The sequence below is a fragment of the Strigops habroptila genome, chromosome 2 (assembly GCF_004027225.2).
Source record: "Strigops habroptila isolate Jane chromosome 2, bStrHab1.2.pri, whole genome shotgun sequence".
NCBI classification, from domain to species: Eukaryota; Metazoa; Chordata; class Aves; order Psittaciformes; family Psittacidae; genus Strigops; species Strigops habroptila.
In genome coordinates, this window is record NC_044278.2 from 9,377,000 (window position 1) to 9,394,574 (window position 17,575).

Here is a 17,575-nt window from a genome sequence, read left to right on the forward strand (position 1 = left end):
GCCTGTTTCTGTCCCTGAAGCCTCTTGCATGTGTTTTGGCCGCAATACCTGATGCACGCAGCCACAGACATTGCCGTTGGAGAGCTAAGGACTGAGCGAGCTGTTTCTCTTCCCTGGCCATGCCTCTTCCCACCAGCACTCCTGCACCACAGGCAACCTGCCCCTCTGGGAGACAAATCCTTCTGGCTCCACTACTCACCTTACCTCCCTTATCTGTATTATTGCACGGCTGCTCGTAAAGAGAGCTTCATCTCAATGGAAAGCCAAGGAACTCAAAATGTTTTCACTACAAATCAGAGACCATGTTTTTGGGCTGTTGCCTTTCCTAGGAATAAAATCTAAATAGAATTGAAACATGTTAATGAGGGAGTCAGCATCTTTTTTGCATTTAGGCATAAATGTGAATACGTGTTTGTATCCATGCACAAAATGACCTGAGAGCACTCTATCCCTGGCAGTGTTCAAGGCCATGTTGGACAGAGCCTTGGATGGCATGGTTTAGTGTGTGATGTCCCTGCCCACAGCAGGAGGGTTGGAACTGGATGATCTTGAGGTCCTTTCCAACCCTAACTATTCTATGATTCTATAAGTGAGTTCTAGGGCCTTGATCTTCTCTAACTCATGGCAGTGCAATTCAGGAAGTTCTCTGAAAAGGCAGTAGTACACAGCGTCACTTGTGTGGTTGTGTCTAGAAAGGGGCAAATAGTTTGCAGCATATACCTTTTTAATGAATTGAGCTCTTTTTAGATGCTCTACGAGAATGCTACTTCCTGCGTATGTTTTTTAGTAACTTTTCTTTAAAAAGAAAGAAGTGTGAGATTTTGCAAATGGCAAAGTGTTTGTAGGCCAGCTTGTTGAGGTGCGTGACTACCACTCAGTTATGTGGGATAGTTGCTTGATTCTAGTCAAATACACCATAAACAGAAAAGAGAGCAGAGCATCATTAAGATATAAGAGGTTGGCAGCATATAAAGGTACCTTCTTTCCTGGGAACTCATGGTCAGACAAGTATTTGGGAAGCTGGCAAATGTCATCTCTACCGGTGTGTTAGCAAACAGGGATGGAATTTCAAATAAAGATAAAGCCATGTTTTTTAGCAAAGTAAGTATTTGCAAGGGCTTCTCAGAGAGGCTTTATCTATCTTATCTGTGCTTACATCCAAGAGGAATTCCACCAAGACATCTGTGGCCAGTTCCCCATCAAATTCAATCAACCGCTCTTCCTTAAAGACATAGAGACTTCCCTCTTCAACCAAGCCTGAAAGGAGATGGGAAACATAATGTGGTTAACACATCCCTAAAAGCATTTCTACTACAGAATATCTTGCTTGTTGTTCCAGCAACGACTTCTGGAACACGCAATTGCCGATTCGCAGTGTTGGTCGAGTTAAAACCAATTTGAGCAGTCTCCTGACTGATGTTTCATGGCACAAGGGACAGACCTCAGCCAGAACATGCCATGGCTTCTTCCCAAATGTGGAACTTGTTGTTCAGGTCACAGTTTGGCCTCAGCTGGAAAAGTTCTGTACCTTGGTTTTGCTGGTCTATCTTGCAGTAAATAATACTGGGCTCCAACTGACATCCCAAATCTTAACAACCTGTCACTAGATGGAAAATGGATTGTGGTGCAGGTTGTGCTCTCTGCCCAGAGAAGGCTATGTGAACATGAACAGTGACCTGAAAGCCAAAGCGAGTTTCAAACTCTCCGAGGCTTAGCTAGCCTTGGCAAAAGGGTTTGAAACCTATGACAGAGATGCCACAGACGGCAGGCTAGCAGATTTGCAAGGTATATAACTGAGCTGACGGCTGGGTGCCACAGCATCTCGATGGAGGCTCCAAAATCAACAGCACTGAGCTCCCACAGTCCATGATGGCAGGGCACCATGGGCCAAGGTGAGTGCTAGTTTGTTCCTTCTTGGAGAAGGAGAAGCTCTCAGCTTTAGTTTAGCTTCCACCAGCACACAGAGCCTTTAATTTAGGAAAGAAAACTATTTTGCTATGGGGTGGTGACATTTGGGGGCCTATCTGATTTCCCCATGGGTTTCGGTTCTGCGCTGCTGTGTCAGACCTGTCTCTCTGTAGGAAAAGCATGGAGTTAGTCCATGGCACCTATTTACAGTATCTGCTCAGCAAGTGGTGAGCTTCCTTTGTCATCACTACGGCATGAACGGGCTTTCTTTTTCACTTGGTTTGGTTTGGTTTTGGTGCTCTCAGCCAGAAAGCTTTTGCGCCCATCCTCTCCCCATTTGATCCTGCCCATGTTGGGCTGGCCAGTATGTAACTACCACCATCACCCTCCCCATCCTGGTGACAAGGATTTGGCTGTCCTTTACTGGGCTGGCTGCTGGGCATCACTCCCACACCCCTCTCCAAGCTATTCCAGAGATACCAGACATGGGACTTACCTAACTTCTTGGCAAGTTTGGCATCCTTCTTGGAGTCAACCATCCCGAAGCCAATGCTCTTGGGCTCCAGGACCTGAGCTGCCAGCTGTGGGAGGAACCAGAGAGCCCAACCTTAGCAGCATTAACACCACAGGGTAGCTAAAAGGTGTTGTGCACTGCTAGCATGGTACTACAGGCACAAGTGACTCATATTTTGCTTTCAGACAGCATCAATGGGTGGGATGCATCACATGCTGCCTCTCTGCTGAGATAACACTGCCCAGAGGTCAAAAGGGTTGGGTTTCTTCCCACTATGTTGCAGCACCGAGTTTGCTGGCCACACTGCATGCTGTTAACTGCTGTTTGACGCTCTGGCATCAGGAGAGGGCTCCCAACCAAATCGGGGACACCAAAGCAGTGGATATGGCTAGGAGAAAGACTTTTGCCACTGACACAAAGCAAAAGTTGTCTCCTCCATTGTGCCTTTGTGGCCTCCTGAAGTGGAGTGTGACATGTAGGCATCATGGACATTTTAACTCTGGAAGTGCTTGGTGCCAGGCAGTAGTGGCTTCAAACTGGATGGGATGCAGGACATGGCAGCATCACTTTTCCTTCATATATATGGCCAAAGCAGGCACCCAGCAAAATAAAGCAGAGGAGCTCCTGGCTTTGCAAAAGCAGTCCTTTCTCTTATGAAATGCTTTAAGTCATGTCTCCTGCCCAGGCTTCAGTCACCCCCCCATTCCTGGTCCCCTCTTTTTCCTAAAGAAACAAGTCTAATCCCATCCATGCTTGCATTTGCCTCCTCGCTGCTCTGGGAAACCACTGCCCCCTCTTTCCACCATTTTTGCTGAAAGGGCCTCTTGAACATATCAAGTTCCTGCCTGTTTTGTGAAAATAGATATGTGAGGAAAGGAGAGACGCTCTGCAAATGCCCCGTGGTGGGAGTGGCCACGGCCGAGACCCTGTAAATTCCAGATGGACTCTGTAAAGATGAAGTGACCTTGGGAAATGAGCCCCTTACTCACCAGATGACCGACTTAGTCCCACTGCAAGCACGCCAGAGACCCAACAAGGCTGTAATGATGCTCTGAGATCACCAAGCAGCTGTAAGATCACCCTCCTCCTCCCTCTCCCTCCCTCCTCCATGAATACCTCTGATGCTGATGGTCTTCTTGCTGTCCCCCCTCCCACCCCTGCCGGATGTGAGGGGGACAATAGGGATGAGGGGTTGGGGGCCTCCAGGACAGGAATGTCCCTATTAGGGCACAGCTGCCTGCGCTCGGTGGTGGGAGGATAGAGGGGGGGCATAAGAAAAGCTGTGGCCAGGGAGATGGCAGGCTGATTTATGACGAACACCCTCCCCCAGGATCCATTTTGGCATCCTCCCCCAGCCTCAAAGCCAGTTTGAATGTCACCCAGCGGCACTGCCCCCATGGCCACATGGCCCCTTGGCTCCCCTGCTATAAATAGCTTCCTCCTGTGCCTGGGCGCTGCGAGAGCAAGCAGTAATTAAAGGCATCAGGGAGAAAAAGTGATGGGGCAGCCCCATTGCCTGCACAATGGGGTGTCATGGAGCCAGCATCACATTGGAATCATTTCGGCATCCCTGAAACCCTGTGGATCAGGTCTCAGGGACCTTGCTTGGGTGAAGAGGAGTGATGGAGAACATGGTTGTCTTCTCCCTTCCACCAAATATGTGCATCCAGGTCTGTCCTGAAGCCCTCCAGGAGGACATACTCTCCACCAACCACCACAGCATCACAGCAACCTTGACCCCTCTGTGGCTGCCAGGCCAGTCTTTAGGGAGACATGCCACCATGTGTGTGGCACCATGCTCATGTTATGCAGGACATAGGTGGTCTTGCTGCTTTTTCCGTGCTCTCAGCCTGTGCTTTGAAATAAAGGCGAGGCTGCATATTCAGGGCTTGTGCTTACAATGAATACAGCCTGAACTGCTCCATGTTTGTGCATCCATTGATAAGGCACTAAACACTGCCCTGACTGGTCTAGCATCCCATCTCCTAGCTCGGGCCACAGCCGTCAACCTGATGAGCATGTGGTACCCCATAATACAGGGAGAGATGGACACCTCTTGTGAGCATCCTAGACATCTGCAAGCAGGGGATGGTGAGAGAAGCTGTTTTCTGTTCCCCGTTATGGGGGTCTGCCTTTACTGGACAAGAGGATGGAGCCTGTAGGATCATCAGCTTTTGGGGGCACTGTCAGCATGTCCCTGCATGTTGGCAGTTGTGTAGACCAGCAAGAGGTTCCTCAGAGCCAACCTTGAGCATCTGGCTGCACTGTGACCAGAGGTAACACACAAGAAAGCCCAAGGGAAGAAGACTGTTCATTCATATCCAGTCCACTCCACGCTTGATCTAGCTACTTCCTTATAGCTATGTTAGCCATGTGCCAGACAGCATCAGGCCAGTTTAAGCCCAACAGTTCTGGACTCCTTCACACAGGAGGTGGTTGGGGTTTCTTGGGGGTGTTTGAAGCAGCTCAGGAACGTGCAGAAAAGCTGAAGCAGCTGCTACAGACAAGAGGCTGGGCGTGGATGTTTGCAAGAGCGGAGGCATTGGTCAGGAGTGATGTGTGTCAGCATGCAGCATACACAAGGTAGCTCTTGGGAGGGGAGTGGGTGCAGCCGGTAGCTGTGAGCATGGGAGCTTGCTGGGAAAGAGTAAACATGTCAAGAAAGCGTGTCTGATGGGATGAAAGCCCCTTTGTGTGAGACTGTGGGTGTGTGCACTTCATTAGGGCTCAAGAAAGGTCACGGTAATGCTGGAGGTGTGCCTGTTGGTGTCTCTTGGAGGTGTGTGTCTTGTGGGTACAAGGGATGTTCCTCTGAAGAGGCTTACCCTGAGGGAAGGTGTGCCACAGTGTGTGTATATAGGAAAGAGCATGTACAGCACTCTCCTATATACACAGCGTGTATACAGTGGGGATGGAGCTAAGCATGCAGCCTGCCTCCTTCCCTGGGACTTTGATGCTATGTATAATAGCGAGGTGAGCGGTACAGCCTGTGCCCATCTGCAGAGCACTGGGGTCTTGCACCAGGGAAATCTTCATGCAATATCAGACTCTGAGGAGCTCTTTCCACTGTGGAAGTGCCTGGAAGCAGGAGACCTTTGCAAGTGTGTCAATACCTATGGGGGCTATTCCAAGTGCAAGTTATTCAGGGGTTGGATTTTGCACCTTTGCTTGCTTTCCACTGCAGCAGGTGAGTCTCACCAGTGCTTAGGTGAGGATGTATTCCCACACCTATACTTGAACCCCATAAGGCAGCGAAATATAAAGTATGCCAAAGGCACGTCAGCTTGGCTAGTTGTCCCCTGCTCATTACAGTATCAAGAATTTCTATATCCCCTTACAGTATTTTGTGATTCCATAATGCTAGTGGGATTTGAATGCAGATAATGTTTCTAATCTTGACAATCCTCTTGGCTCAGGACCTTGGGACAGAGGCGGCTGTAATGTAAGAACACATCCCCTCCTCCTCCCCCTTCTCCTCCTCCCTTTGAATTCATATCACTTGAAGTCTTGGCCAGCCAGAGCTCTTGCCTTTGTGTAAGACTCTATAACAAGTAATTTAATTTCAACAGCTGCCTGGGGAGATGGAGGGGAGAAACTGCCTTGGAAGAACCGAACCTAACTCGTCATGCAGTCCCTGAGATATAACAGGAGCTTTGGGCAAGCAGAGTGGGCTGAGGGTGCGAGCAAAGATCCCAGGAGCCCTCCTCCTTTCTCCCACTTCCCTCAGATAATATCCATACTTGAATTTGGCCCCTGGGATGTGTGAGAGGTGCCAGCCCAAAGTGAAGCTTGAGTAGCACCGACTAAGCAAGCACCACCTCATCTTGGATGGTGTCAACAGTTAGAGGCAATCTGAATAACGGGGATGAAAAGAAACAACTCCCTGCCAGAACATCTCAGCTTCACACCTACTGTACCAATCTGAGCCTAGGTGTGGTGCTGGGAAGCTTTCAGGAGACTTAACAAGTCCCACAGGATCATTCTGAAATGCTAGGTTATAGAGCAGCAGGTCTGCCTGGCCATGCTCCTATTCCAGCTGCAGGCAACACGGATTGTGCCAAACCTTGCGTTTGGTGTCAGTTCTGCTGCTAAATGGCAGACAAAATCCAGCAGAGAGGGTTGCAAATGGGGGTGGGAGAAGTGGGTGTCTCAGCATGGTCGGTTTTCATCAGGGAGTGACTATGGATTTCTGGCCTGGATTTTCTTCCCACTTGCCACTAGAAGCACCTGCCTGCAGCTCCCACTGACAGTAAGGCTCATCACTGGGTAGCAGGGAGATGGAGACATTAGGATATCTGTGAGAGCCACCATGAGTGAAATACTCTTAAGCATTGGAGCATTCTGTTTCCCTAGCTGGCAGCAGTGGAAGAACAAGCCTCAAGCAATGCAAAGAAGAGAGCAACTGGGGATGACGAGGGAGTGTCCCTCAAGCAACCTACACTTCTCTGTTGTTTCTCTCTTGCTTTCTTTAAAGCTGCAGTCTATGTTGATGGTCAGAACCTGATTGATGAAATTATGATGATTTCATATCCCAAAATGTTAGGGTTTTATTTTCAGAAACAGCAGTAGGCGATGGCAAAAGCCTAGGGTACTTCACCTAAAGCTTTGAATCCTCATGCAGGACTCATGCCTTCATGCTGTGTTTGGCTTCTTTGTTGTTCGAGCTGATGGGCAGTTTGTTGGAGAGCAGAGGGGATTATCTCTCCTTCCTGATGCTGTGCTGTCTCCTCTAGCATCCCCTTGCATACTTCACTAGTAACAATTCAGGTTCTTGCTGGTGAATTAGGGGTCATGAAGCATCGTGGTGATCAAAGAGAAGAGGCAGAAGCCTGCTGAGCCACTAGAGAAGCCACCCTGCTGGCAGCAGGGACCAGAGCAGAGCTCATTGCTTCCACCTTCCTGCCCTTTTCCACTACCTGAGCTGCCCGGAGAGACTGTTTACTGCTCAAGCTGCCCTCCCAGGACTAAAAGGCAAGTCCCCAAATATGGAACACCAAAGGTCACTCTAAAGGTGGCCACTAAAGGTGGCTTTCGCAGGTAATGCTCCAAGAACGCCGCCCGGGGGCTTTAATTGCTGCTCAGCCACTCAGCCTGGTCAGATGCACGATGTGCTTTTTGGCTGCCTCCCTAAAGGGTTTGCATAGTTAGGGTTGTATTTTTATCTGCACTGGGCATCCCTAATTTTAGCGAGCTGTAAGCTAAAGCACAGCCTCCCCTTCCATGAGCTAACCCTTGCCACTGAGCACCCATGGGTGCTGGGGCCACCTGCCGCTGTTCCTGGCCAGTCCTCACTGGCGCTGCATCACAGATGCTTTGCCAACTCAGCTGGGCAGCTTGCACACCGAGGACAGCCCGGGGTATACGTGCATGCATGTGCTGTGGGCTTTGGGACAGTGCCCGGGGGCCACCCCTTGCTAAGCTGCCCCAAAAGGGAGACCGCAGGTCTGTCCTTGACAAAGTTGAGGCCATCTCTGTCTTGTTGTTTTTCCAGTCTCAGAGAGGCTGATTTGCAGCTGAAGGCTGATGCTGCCATGGATGCAGGGCACAAGCTGGCTCCTTTCAGTAGATGGTGGAGGAGGGAAGCATGCTTGCTATTCAGTATGTTCACCTCCACAGACCCATGTCATTCCTACGCCTCCAGCTCCCAGGAACAAGCCAGATTTCTTGAGTTTCTGACCTAGTGGGTGTGAGCCAGTGCCTTTGAAACCCTGGGGAGTCCAGGATGCTGAGAACCAGGACCCCTCATCCTGCATCCTCAAAGGGTCACTGAGGGGATGCCCTGGGGGAATGGAGTGGGTCCTTGAGACAAGAAAGGCCTTTTACCCAAGGAGTGAGCAGAGAGAAATAAGAACTGAGGGAAGCTTTAAAAAGACACAGCCCCCTTTGCATAGGGTCCAAGGTGTCAGAGGTGCATCTCCTGCCAGGGCCGGACAGGGTTCCCAGAAAGAGTAGGTGTCATGTACGGCAGCTGGCCTTCACCAGAGCTGTGTCAGAGAACATGCAGGAATGAGCACCATCAGCACTGCTTGGATGGGAGCACTGGCCATCCCGAGGCACTGCCTGCTCAGTGGCCACCCTGGGAATTGAGTTATTCCCTGTTGCTGCTCGCTCTATTTCCTCGGGCAAGGTTTTGTCTCATATATGTAGGTAAATCCCAATGTGTAAAGGATTAAAAAACCCACAAGCTTGGACCTTGCTAAGTCATTTCTTTCTAAGCCATGGATTCCTCACCTGAGTGCCTGTTATTTAGGGTCAAAGGCTGAAAAAGAACATCTTTGGTCATCAAAGCCAGGACTGTGTCATTCAATCTCTGCCACAAACTGGTCAATGTCCATTTTAAACTCATTGGATTGTTCTCCCCTTGTTGTCTTCCTCCTCTGGTGATAAGGGACTTCCTAGTTTCCAGACTTGTTTTATTCATAGCCCATTTGTCCTTAGGCTTTGCGCTTAAATAGCTCTTCCCCCTCTTGGGTGTTTAAAGAGAATTATCCTCTCCCCTTTCCATTCTCCCCACAAATGAAGCAGGCATGAAGGAAGGGCAGTCACAGGCTTTGTTTAGTGTGGGTTTAGATGAAGGACACTGGCAGACTGAGCTCTGGATTAAGGTCATGGTGGGTGAGCTCAGCATGGCCCACTGTACCCAGTCATCCTCACAGAGCAGCAGTTGCCCCAGGCTCCTGGGAAATGTCAAGGTCCGGGGCGGAGAAGATGGAATGATAACTACAAACGCCACACATGTCCACTGAGTAGGCGAGTGTGAGCTCCAGCTAGTCCTTTTGAGGTCCCCCACTCAGGGCAAAGGCACCTAATTATACAAGAGTGACACCCTGCATCCTGGGAATCAGCACAGCAGGAAGGCACTGGTAACCCCTCCGGCACTTGTTTGGAAAGCTGGCTAGCATCAGGATAGCTGGGATCTAAGAGAATGGGCTTGTCAGCGTTCTTCCTCAATGCATTTCTGAAGGGAAGAGTGACGCAGAAGGAGTCTCAATATGGCTTAAGGTCTTGCATGGCACCTACAGAGGTTGTCTGCAACTGCTGGGCAGTGAGAAGAGCTCCCCATATCAGGGCCAAGAAAGACTCCAAAGCCTAAACAGACTTGGCCTTGCACTGTGTCAGCAAGTGAACCCAAGCTCACAGGGGTCTGCCATGTCTTCAGATGACATTTGGGTCTCTGGATGAAACCAGCTTGATTTTCTTTAGGTGCTGGGATTACAGCTAGCCACTGCTCTAAGAACTGCTGTCAGTACACCTCTCTCTGATCATACCTCAGCAGCTGAGAAAGGTGCTTTTCAAAGAGCATTATGGCATTGAAAGCAGGGTCTTATGCTAGATGCTGCTCATGCAGCCAGTCTAAACTCACTGCTGGGAACTGACGGAGGGACTTCAAAGAAAGAAACTGGGCAATAACAGGTAAAGCAGTCTTGGAAATAGTTTCTGACACTGTTATACAGAAAGACCAAATCACATACTTGTCTCTTGATGCCAATGTGCCCACCTGCGAAATGGGGAGCTCTCTGTAACTTGTTTGTATGACCAGCATGTCGGTGAGTGAAATCCTTCTGCGTGCTACTGCTGAAAATCAGTGCTCTGCTGGCTGTTGGTGAGCTGAGAGCAACTTATATGGTCTCAGAGGGCAAAGTAATCAGTGCACCTTTTTTCCTTTCCTTTCCTTTCCCTTCCTTCCTTGTTTTTGCATTAACTTATCTGTAGTGGAAGCCACTAAACTCCTCTTTTACTACAGGTACAAGGCACTTGCACTGCAGGCTTCTGCACATACCTATTCAGTCAGGTGTGTCTCTCATGTTGAGGATTTGTTCTGTAGGGACCCAGAGACGTGACAGTTTCAGTGATACTCAGTGGGCATGTCTTGTATAACGTGTCTGCCCAGCCCTGCGAATTGTGTTGAGGCTCTGCCTTGTGAACATGGCCATTTTCAAAGAAAAAGACTGAAATCTGAGCCTGTGAAACAGAGAAGGGTGCTTAAAGAAAGGGCTTGGATTGATGGTTGTGTTTATATTTACACTCTGCCTAGAGATGGGCTAAACTAGACTCTCATCTGCTGGTCCTCAGGAAGTTCTGGGATAAACTGCACAGACCTGAATTTGAAACATTTTTCCTGGGTTTCATCTACTCTCAAGAGACTGCAAGACCATGTGGCTGAAGCTACTCCAAAACCACCTGATCTTGCACCGTTTTCCATCCTGAGCTGGAAGCTGTAGTAATTTTAACACTTGATAATAAATCCTGGCTCTCAAGTGAACTGGGAGGTAGCCCTTACACCCAGTTTAACCCTCATCTTTTACTGGATTCCAAATCTATCTTTCCCTCTCACACCAGAGGTAGCTACTGGCTGTGGTTGGACACTGGGGGGATCTCATGCAATGTAATCTCATGGATTTATATTTCCAGGTTCATAGGATAAAATTTCCCTTTTGTTACAGAATCTGATCCTAGACTCCATCTGGAAAGGGGAGAACCACGTCCCTCTGCTCTTACCTTTAATCAGACTGGCTTGTGCTAGGGCAGTTCTACATGAGTTTTCAGCCCAGGGGCACTATTGCATTAAAGGGCCTAAAATACCTGAGCCTCCTTTCTTTAAGGATATTATACATGCACACAGATGACAAGGGAAGAACGGCAGGGGAGCCGGGACTGAGTGTTTCAGCAGAGGAGATGTTATGGTAGTGAGACAACCTCAGCTGCTGGAGAGAGCTTCTCAAGTGCAAAAGCAAAGCCTCTAAGCCCACTGCTCATTGTTCTTGCTACATGATTCCTAGAGATAGGAGCTGGCCTTCTGGAAGGCAGAACTATGCCAATATTTTAGGACATTCAGAGATGAGAGAGAGATGGGATAAGGTCTGAGAAGTAGTATGATACAGGACAAAATGAGGTAGGGGAACTACAGAGGAGAAGAAAGACAGAACAGGTATTTCTCAACTTCACTGCTTTGGTCTTCTACTCTTTTGCCCTTTCTTCATTAAAGCTGAGACCTTTTAGGACAAGTAGCTTTTTTCCTTACTTGTCTGTTAAACAATTATTGTGAACCCTTGTGCCTGGCTGTTTCCTCTGCTGCTTCACCTCATGGGGCACACAGGGCTCCTGTAAACATCGCCAGAGCAGGAATAGCTACTGTTAGCTCTGGAACTGCCTGGTTCAACCTCTGCATTGCCCTGTACAGAGGCTTTTCCCTGCTCAGGCTGCAGGTGCTTTTCAGTAGCCAGCGGAGCAGAGTGGAGTCATAGGAGAAAGGCAAATGAAGGAGGAGAGCCCTTTAACTTGAGCTGTGAAACAGGCTGTGCTCATGCTGTCTCTGCCCTGGGTTGTCTTATGACAATCGTTCCGCAACCCTTTTCCACCCTGGCCAGAAAGCAGTAGGCAGTTGCATCTCCAGGCATTACTTTGACTGTTTTCCCAACAGACTAACACAGCAGCCACCGGCTTTCCTGCCCCAACCTGATGGGCTGACACTGCTGTCCTTGGAGCTGTTGTCATGTACAAAGAATGCTTCAAAGAAGCTGCTTTTGCTACTAGAGGGGCTTAGTTGTCCCTGGACCCTGTCCTCACCAGGTAGCACGCAACAGTGTAGGTGGCAGGAGCTGTCAGGACTGCTTCATGATGGTCTTCACCTTCATTCCCTTTCTAAACTGGAAAGGGACCCTGGGCTGCATGGGAACGTGGTGACAGTCAAAGACTCCATGTGCTGTCCCACTGTAATATTAGCTTAATGATGGCGTCCCTTTTCTGGTGATAGCTGAGCTTTTGACAGTGTCAGTCAGCCCTACTTGCTGGGCTTCTGTCCTGGGAAGGAAATTTTTCCTGTCAGATCATTTTCTTCTCAGCCTGCTGCTCATAGTTGTGGTTTGGGGAAGTCCTTGAATATGTGCTTAACTTTACGAATGTGCTGTCAGGGTTTCAGCTTGGTTTCCTAAGGGTATGAGACCCTTGTGACTCTCTTCTCTCTACCCCCAGGTCTGCCTCTAAGCTGCCTCCCCTAATAAGTTTTCTAGCTATTGGCCTTTTTCAGCCAAATCTTCTGGACTCAGGGATCTCAAGCATAATAAAGCTATTGCAGGTTTCATGCAGAGCAGGAGACTTCAGTTTCCTTTCATTAGAGGAGACTGAAGTTCCCTGAAAGAAGGAAATGTTGCCACATGAGCTCAACCCCTGTTAGACACTAAAGGACTCAGTTAAGAGAGAGCCTCACATGCTCCTCACTCATGGGAGAAGCCCCTGTCAGAGCTTGTTACTGACCACAAGCTACATCAAGGAAACCATGATGTATCTCTTCTGTTCTTCTCTTGGTGTCTTCAGATATTTCTTTAGGTCTTTGGTCTTTGGAATTATACATTTCTTATAAGGTGCATGTGGGAGAAACAGAAAGGATGGACTTGTTGTGGCTATTAAGCCCATTCCCTCCCGTATTCATCAGGCAATTTGACATACCAATCCCTAACCACCCAGCTCAGACATTTGCTTAGTTGCACTCCTGCCTCTGTTTTTGGATGAAGGCTCCCTATTTTTTCCTAATGATGGAGACCACTGCCATTGTATGAAGGGGGGGACAGGGGGAAAGGGGTTAAGAACATAACATTTTCCAGGCTGTGGAAGCAGCACATTTCACTGTGAATCAGCAAGCACACTGTCAGTACAGTAAGATGGAAAAAGATAAGCTGCTCCAGAAAGGAACATCTTACCACAGGCAGCACCTTACCGTAGGAACTTCCCAAGCTGGCTGTCAGGGAATAGCATGGGCTGGAGTGTTTGCCTTTTAGACACCTCATTTCAGGCATAAAGGACCTTTAGACTCAGAGTCCTGAACCCTCTACTCCAATTAGATACATAAAGCCTTCCTGAGTGAATTTTTCCTAGGTTTGTGTGGAAGGAGAGGCCCTGTTACTGCTCCTGTGCCTACCCAGCAGCTCACCCATCAGGAGACTGATCCCAGGCAGTGCATCTCTCAGGTGTATGGTCCACACCTCAGCCATTGCAGCCACTACAGCCATTTCTTTCCCTCTCCCTGTCCTGGGAGAACATGAAATCCCACAGCTCGATAGGCTCTGGCAGGGGAGACAGAGAGTGACCCCCATGGCACAACATGGTATGGTTTGAGGTGAGGGAGGTGGATGCTGTCTCAAGAGGGAGCAGATTACAACCTGGCTTGCCCACTCCTTTCACAAGGGCTCCCATGGTTGAGTTAGTACAGAAATTGGGAGCACTAGCACCTTGCTGGCCTGTGTCCTATGTAGGATAGCACACGTCCTGTCTTCTCTGTTGTCTCCTGAGACCCTCTTCCCTCCGATTCCCTTGGGTGACAGAGGCAAATGAGCGCTCAGCCTGCAGATTGCTCTTGTGCTTGGGCTGCTGCTGCAGTTCCCAGTCCAGGGGATGGGGGGGAGAGTGTGAAACTTTGAGACATGCACTGAATCAGCATTGCAAGTGCTTTGGAAATGTTGAGGTCGAAGCCACAAGTGCCAGTTGATGTGTGCGGCACAGTTAGCTGGTAGCTGAGCATTAGTGAACTAGAGCACTTCCAATTATGTAAAGTCTGCTGCAGATCTAATCCTCAATCTCTTGGCCAAGATCACAGAAGAAGTCCACGGCAGAGAAGCAATTGAAAACCAAATCACCAGAGTCCTAAGCTAATGTACTTGCTGCTGAATCAAATCCTGCAAAATGAAAGCTTTAAACCAGGTTGTATTGCAGCCATCACACTCTTGATATGGTTGATAACTTGAGTATAGGTGCCATGGGGACTAAAACTGATAGTACACGACAGATACCTGCCTCTGTCAGGTTTCTATAAATATGTATCTAGTAACTGCTTGCCATCTATCGGGCATGAAATAGCTATGCTATTAAACAACAATGCAATTATACTACCAACCATAAACATTTCAACTGGAGTTTCCTTTTCTTTGCCAAATGTTATTCGATCACTCACTGGAGCAAGTAACTGTTCCCTGCCAGCTGAGTAAAATCTGGGGAAAGTTTTGAATCTTTCTTGTCTTCAGGCTTGCTGAGGAGGTCGGCAGACGTTGAACTTGGCATTGAATGTTTTCAGGTCTAAGCCCTCAGCAAACATGCTTTGTAATTCACGTTTGCTATACTTTTAGGGGTGCAATGCATTTTCACTCTGGATCAGATAAAGAAAGCTTATGTGTTTCTTCTGCAATTCTCACTTTCTTTCCAAATCTGTCTTTTAGTGAAGAGGGAATATTTGTAAGCCCCTGATAGGAAACAAACACCAAACAATCCAGGCTTGCCGCTGTATGATTCCCTAGATTACAGCTACGCTACAAGGAGGAATGCTATGAATCTACTTTGCAATTTTGACCGTGATTTATTTTACTGAGGATTTAATTAATCATTCTTTCACCAAAGATTGAACAACACTTTTTCCAGCACAGAAGTGAATGGCTGCATTAACAAGCAGCTCCAGACTGATTCCAAGCAGGCAACCAAGTGTCAGAAAAACAAAAAGGGATTTAATGCTGCACCAAGAGGGAGTTTTTGAGATGGGGAGCTATGACACCCGTTTGCAGTACAGGTTTGTAAGGCCTCTTGGCTGATTGCTCCTAGAGGGATAGAAAATGGGACCGAATCCGGAAAACAAGGAGGATACAGAATGAGAAAGGATCTAAAAACTTTAAGCTACAAACTCAGGTCTGTGCTGGCATTTGGGAAAGCTCAGCTGAGCTGAGCTTGTGTTGTGTTGCTGAGGTTTGCAAGGTTACTCACTATTGCCTGGGCTTCTGACGCACCATCCAGAAAGACTATTTCTCAGCAAACAATTCAGAAGAGCACAAAACAGGCTTTTCCTGGGCTTCAGAACTCGGGTGCTAACTCAAATCCAAGTAAGCAAGCCCAAACCTTTGGGTGCTCAACTCCCCCCTGCACAAGAGCCTTTCACTGTCCTCTCATCGGCTCCAAACAACGCTGTGCTATTGACCCCAGCTGAGACATGCAGCAGTGCTTACCTCCAGGACCATCTCTGTCATCTGGAACTGCTTCTGGGAGGCCTTGTCAGAGCTCACTGGCTCGTGGAAGAGCAGGCAGAGCATGTCATACTTCTTGAGGGCTTGCTTGTAGTTCTTCTCGTTCAGGTCGATCACTCGGTCTTTCCCATCGTAAGTGGGGAAGTTCAGTCCCTCTTCTGCCTTGCAGCAGGAAAGCAGGTAAAAACCTGCCAGGATCCAGCAAGTCGCCTTCATATGGGAGACCTTGGAGTGCAGCAGAGGGCAGCTAAACATCCCCCTCCTTCTTAATTTGGGGACAAGGGGAAACCAAAGGCTCCAGGTGAAGTTCGAACTGAGTTTCTGCTGCCTTGTTAATGGTCAGCCCAAATGCTGCAAGGCTGGTGGGGAGCTGCAAACTTTGCTGTCTTGGGCTCACAACAAAGAGACAGACAGGAGAAGCTGTCAGGCCAAGCCCTGGATACCTTACATAGCTGTGTCCAGCTCCCGTGTCATTAGGAACTCCATTTTTAGGAAGCAGTTGTTTCAGGCTAAAAATAAACCCTGCAATGAATAAAAAGGACAGATATGACACCATTGAGGGACTTGCTGGCACTCTGCATCATCTGAGAGAGAGGGAGTGAGCAAGAGGGAGGGAGTGGAAGATGGCAGTGCTGGGAGTACACAGGCAGAGTTTGTGAAGGGACAGGCTTCTCTCGCACAGGGAACTGAGGCACAGCCTGTCCTATTAGGGCTTAACAAAAATAGAAGGTATTTACTGCAATTTGTAATAAGGGTATCTCTCTTTATATATCCCCTTGGGCATCACGGTGATTAGGCTTTGGATAACAGATCTCAGGTTAAGCAGTTTCAGAGCCTCATCTGCACTCCTACAGGAAAAGTCCCTGTTCCTCAGCAGCAAAGGAGGTGAGCACTCGTGGGATTCCCTCCTCCTCCTGCCTGGAGCACCGGCCAGGGCTGCAGGCTAACATTCAGCATCTTTTCTGCAGCACCTTCTTCTCTGCTTATGAGCAAGGCTGTGAAGTACCAGGAGAATTGCTGTCCCTTGGACTGGTAATCCTGAAGCAGAAGGAAGCTTATATTGCAACCTTCCATGCCCATAGTAGTTACTAAGCCTCATACATTGCTGGCAAGTGGTTAAAATATCATTGCACTAAGCGAGGGTGAAGGGCAGGAGATGTGCCCAGACCAGGGCTCTCCTTAAGATGATGAAGAGATGGCCATCAGTGCTGGCCACCCTTTCTGGGACCTGCCTGTTGGCCCAGAAGTGGTTTTTCACACAACCCCGTTGCATTTCCCAGCAAGCAGTCCTGCATATTCCTTGCCCTTCATCTCGTAGGAATGGTGACTTGTTCCCCCTTCCCCAGGAGCTCAGTGCTGGCTGCTGCTCTGCTGCATTGCCTGCACCACTGCATCATGCTGCTGGAGGAGAACGGTTTGGTGGCACAGTCTTTCACCTCTTCCCCTCCTGTGACCGGGCTGTCACCGCTGCCCCATGACTGGCAGCAACAGGCAGGTCGAGGCAGGCCAGCTGGCCACAAACCAGCACTGCGGCTGGCATAGATCCACTGGAGAAGGCATGCTGGCTGGAAGAGAAGAGCCTGACAGGGAGCATGGATCTGCCCCCCCACTGAAGTGATGTGCAGACGCATGCCCTTATCAGCCTCCTTGCTGTTGCTGCATCACAGCCTTGCTCCATCCACACCAGGGAAGAGGTGATGTCCCTTGGTGCATGCAACTCACACCCAAGCAATCTGTTCCCATTTAATTGTATGTGTGGGATTGTTTCAGTATTTGGGGTGAAAGGCGAGCATTGCTTAACAATTGTAGGATCACTGAATGATTTAGGTTGGAAAAGACCTTTAAGATCATCAAGTCCAAGCGTAAACCTAACCAAGTCCACCACTAAGCCATGTTGTTAAGTGCCACATCTACATGTATTTTAAATACCTCCAGGGATGGTGGTTCAACCTCTTCCCTTGACAGGTTATACCCATCTCCTGGGTATCTTAGAAGAACATGTCCCCCTCAGCTTTCAATTCTAACCTAAACAGCTCATGAGAAACTGACTGAAACTGTGGGCAATGGTTTCTAAGCCTGTGTTATTTCTAAAGCCTCTTCGTTTCTGCTCATGAGTTTTGAGAAGTTCAGTGTTTGCCTGCAACTTGAAGTCTTA

The 17,575-nt window shown here is 48.7% G+C and overlaps 1 protein-coding gene across 1 annotated transcript in view; it reads right to left on the bottom strand.

The window, feature by feature from the left end:
• CASQ2 (calsequestrin 2) overlaps positions 1–15,824 on the bottom strand; it is a 32,291-nt gene extending 16,467 nt beyond the window's left edge. The window contains exons 1-3 of the mRNA XM_030471590.1: positions 15,403–15,824; positions 2,405–2,489; positions 1,157–1,257 (exon numbers count right to left, since the gene is read on the bottom strand). Coding sequence (XP_030327450.1) covers positions 1,157–1,257; positions 2,405–2,489; positions 15,403–15,675 — 459 coding nt within the window. The 5' untranslated portion in view covers positions 15,676–15,824. The remainder of the gene's footprint in view (positions 1–1,156; positions 1,258–2,404; positions 2,490–15,402) is intronic.
• Between the last annotated feature and the right edge of the window lie 1,751 nt (positions 15,825–17,575).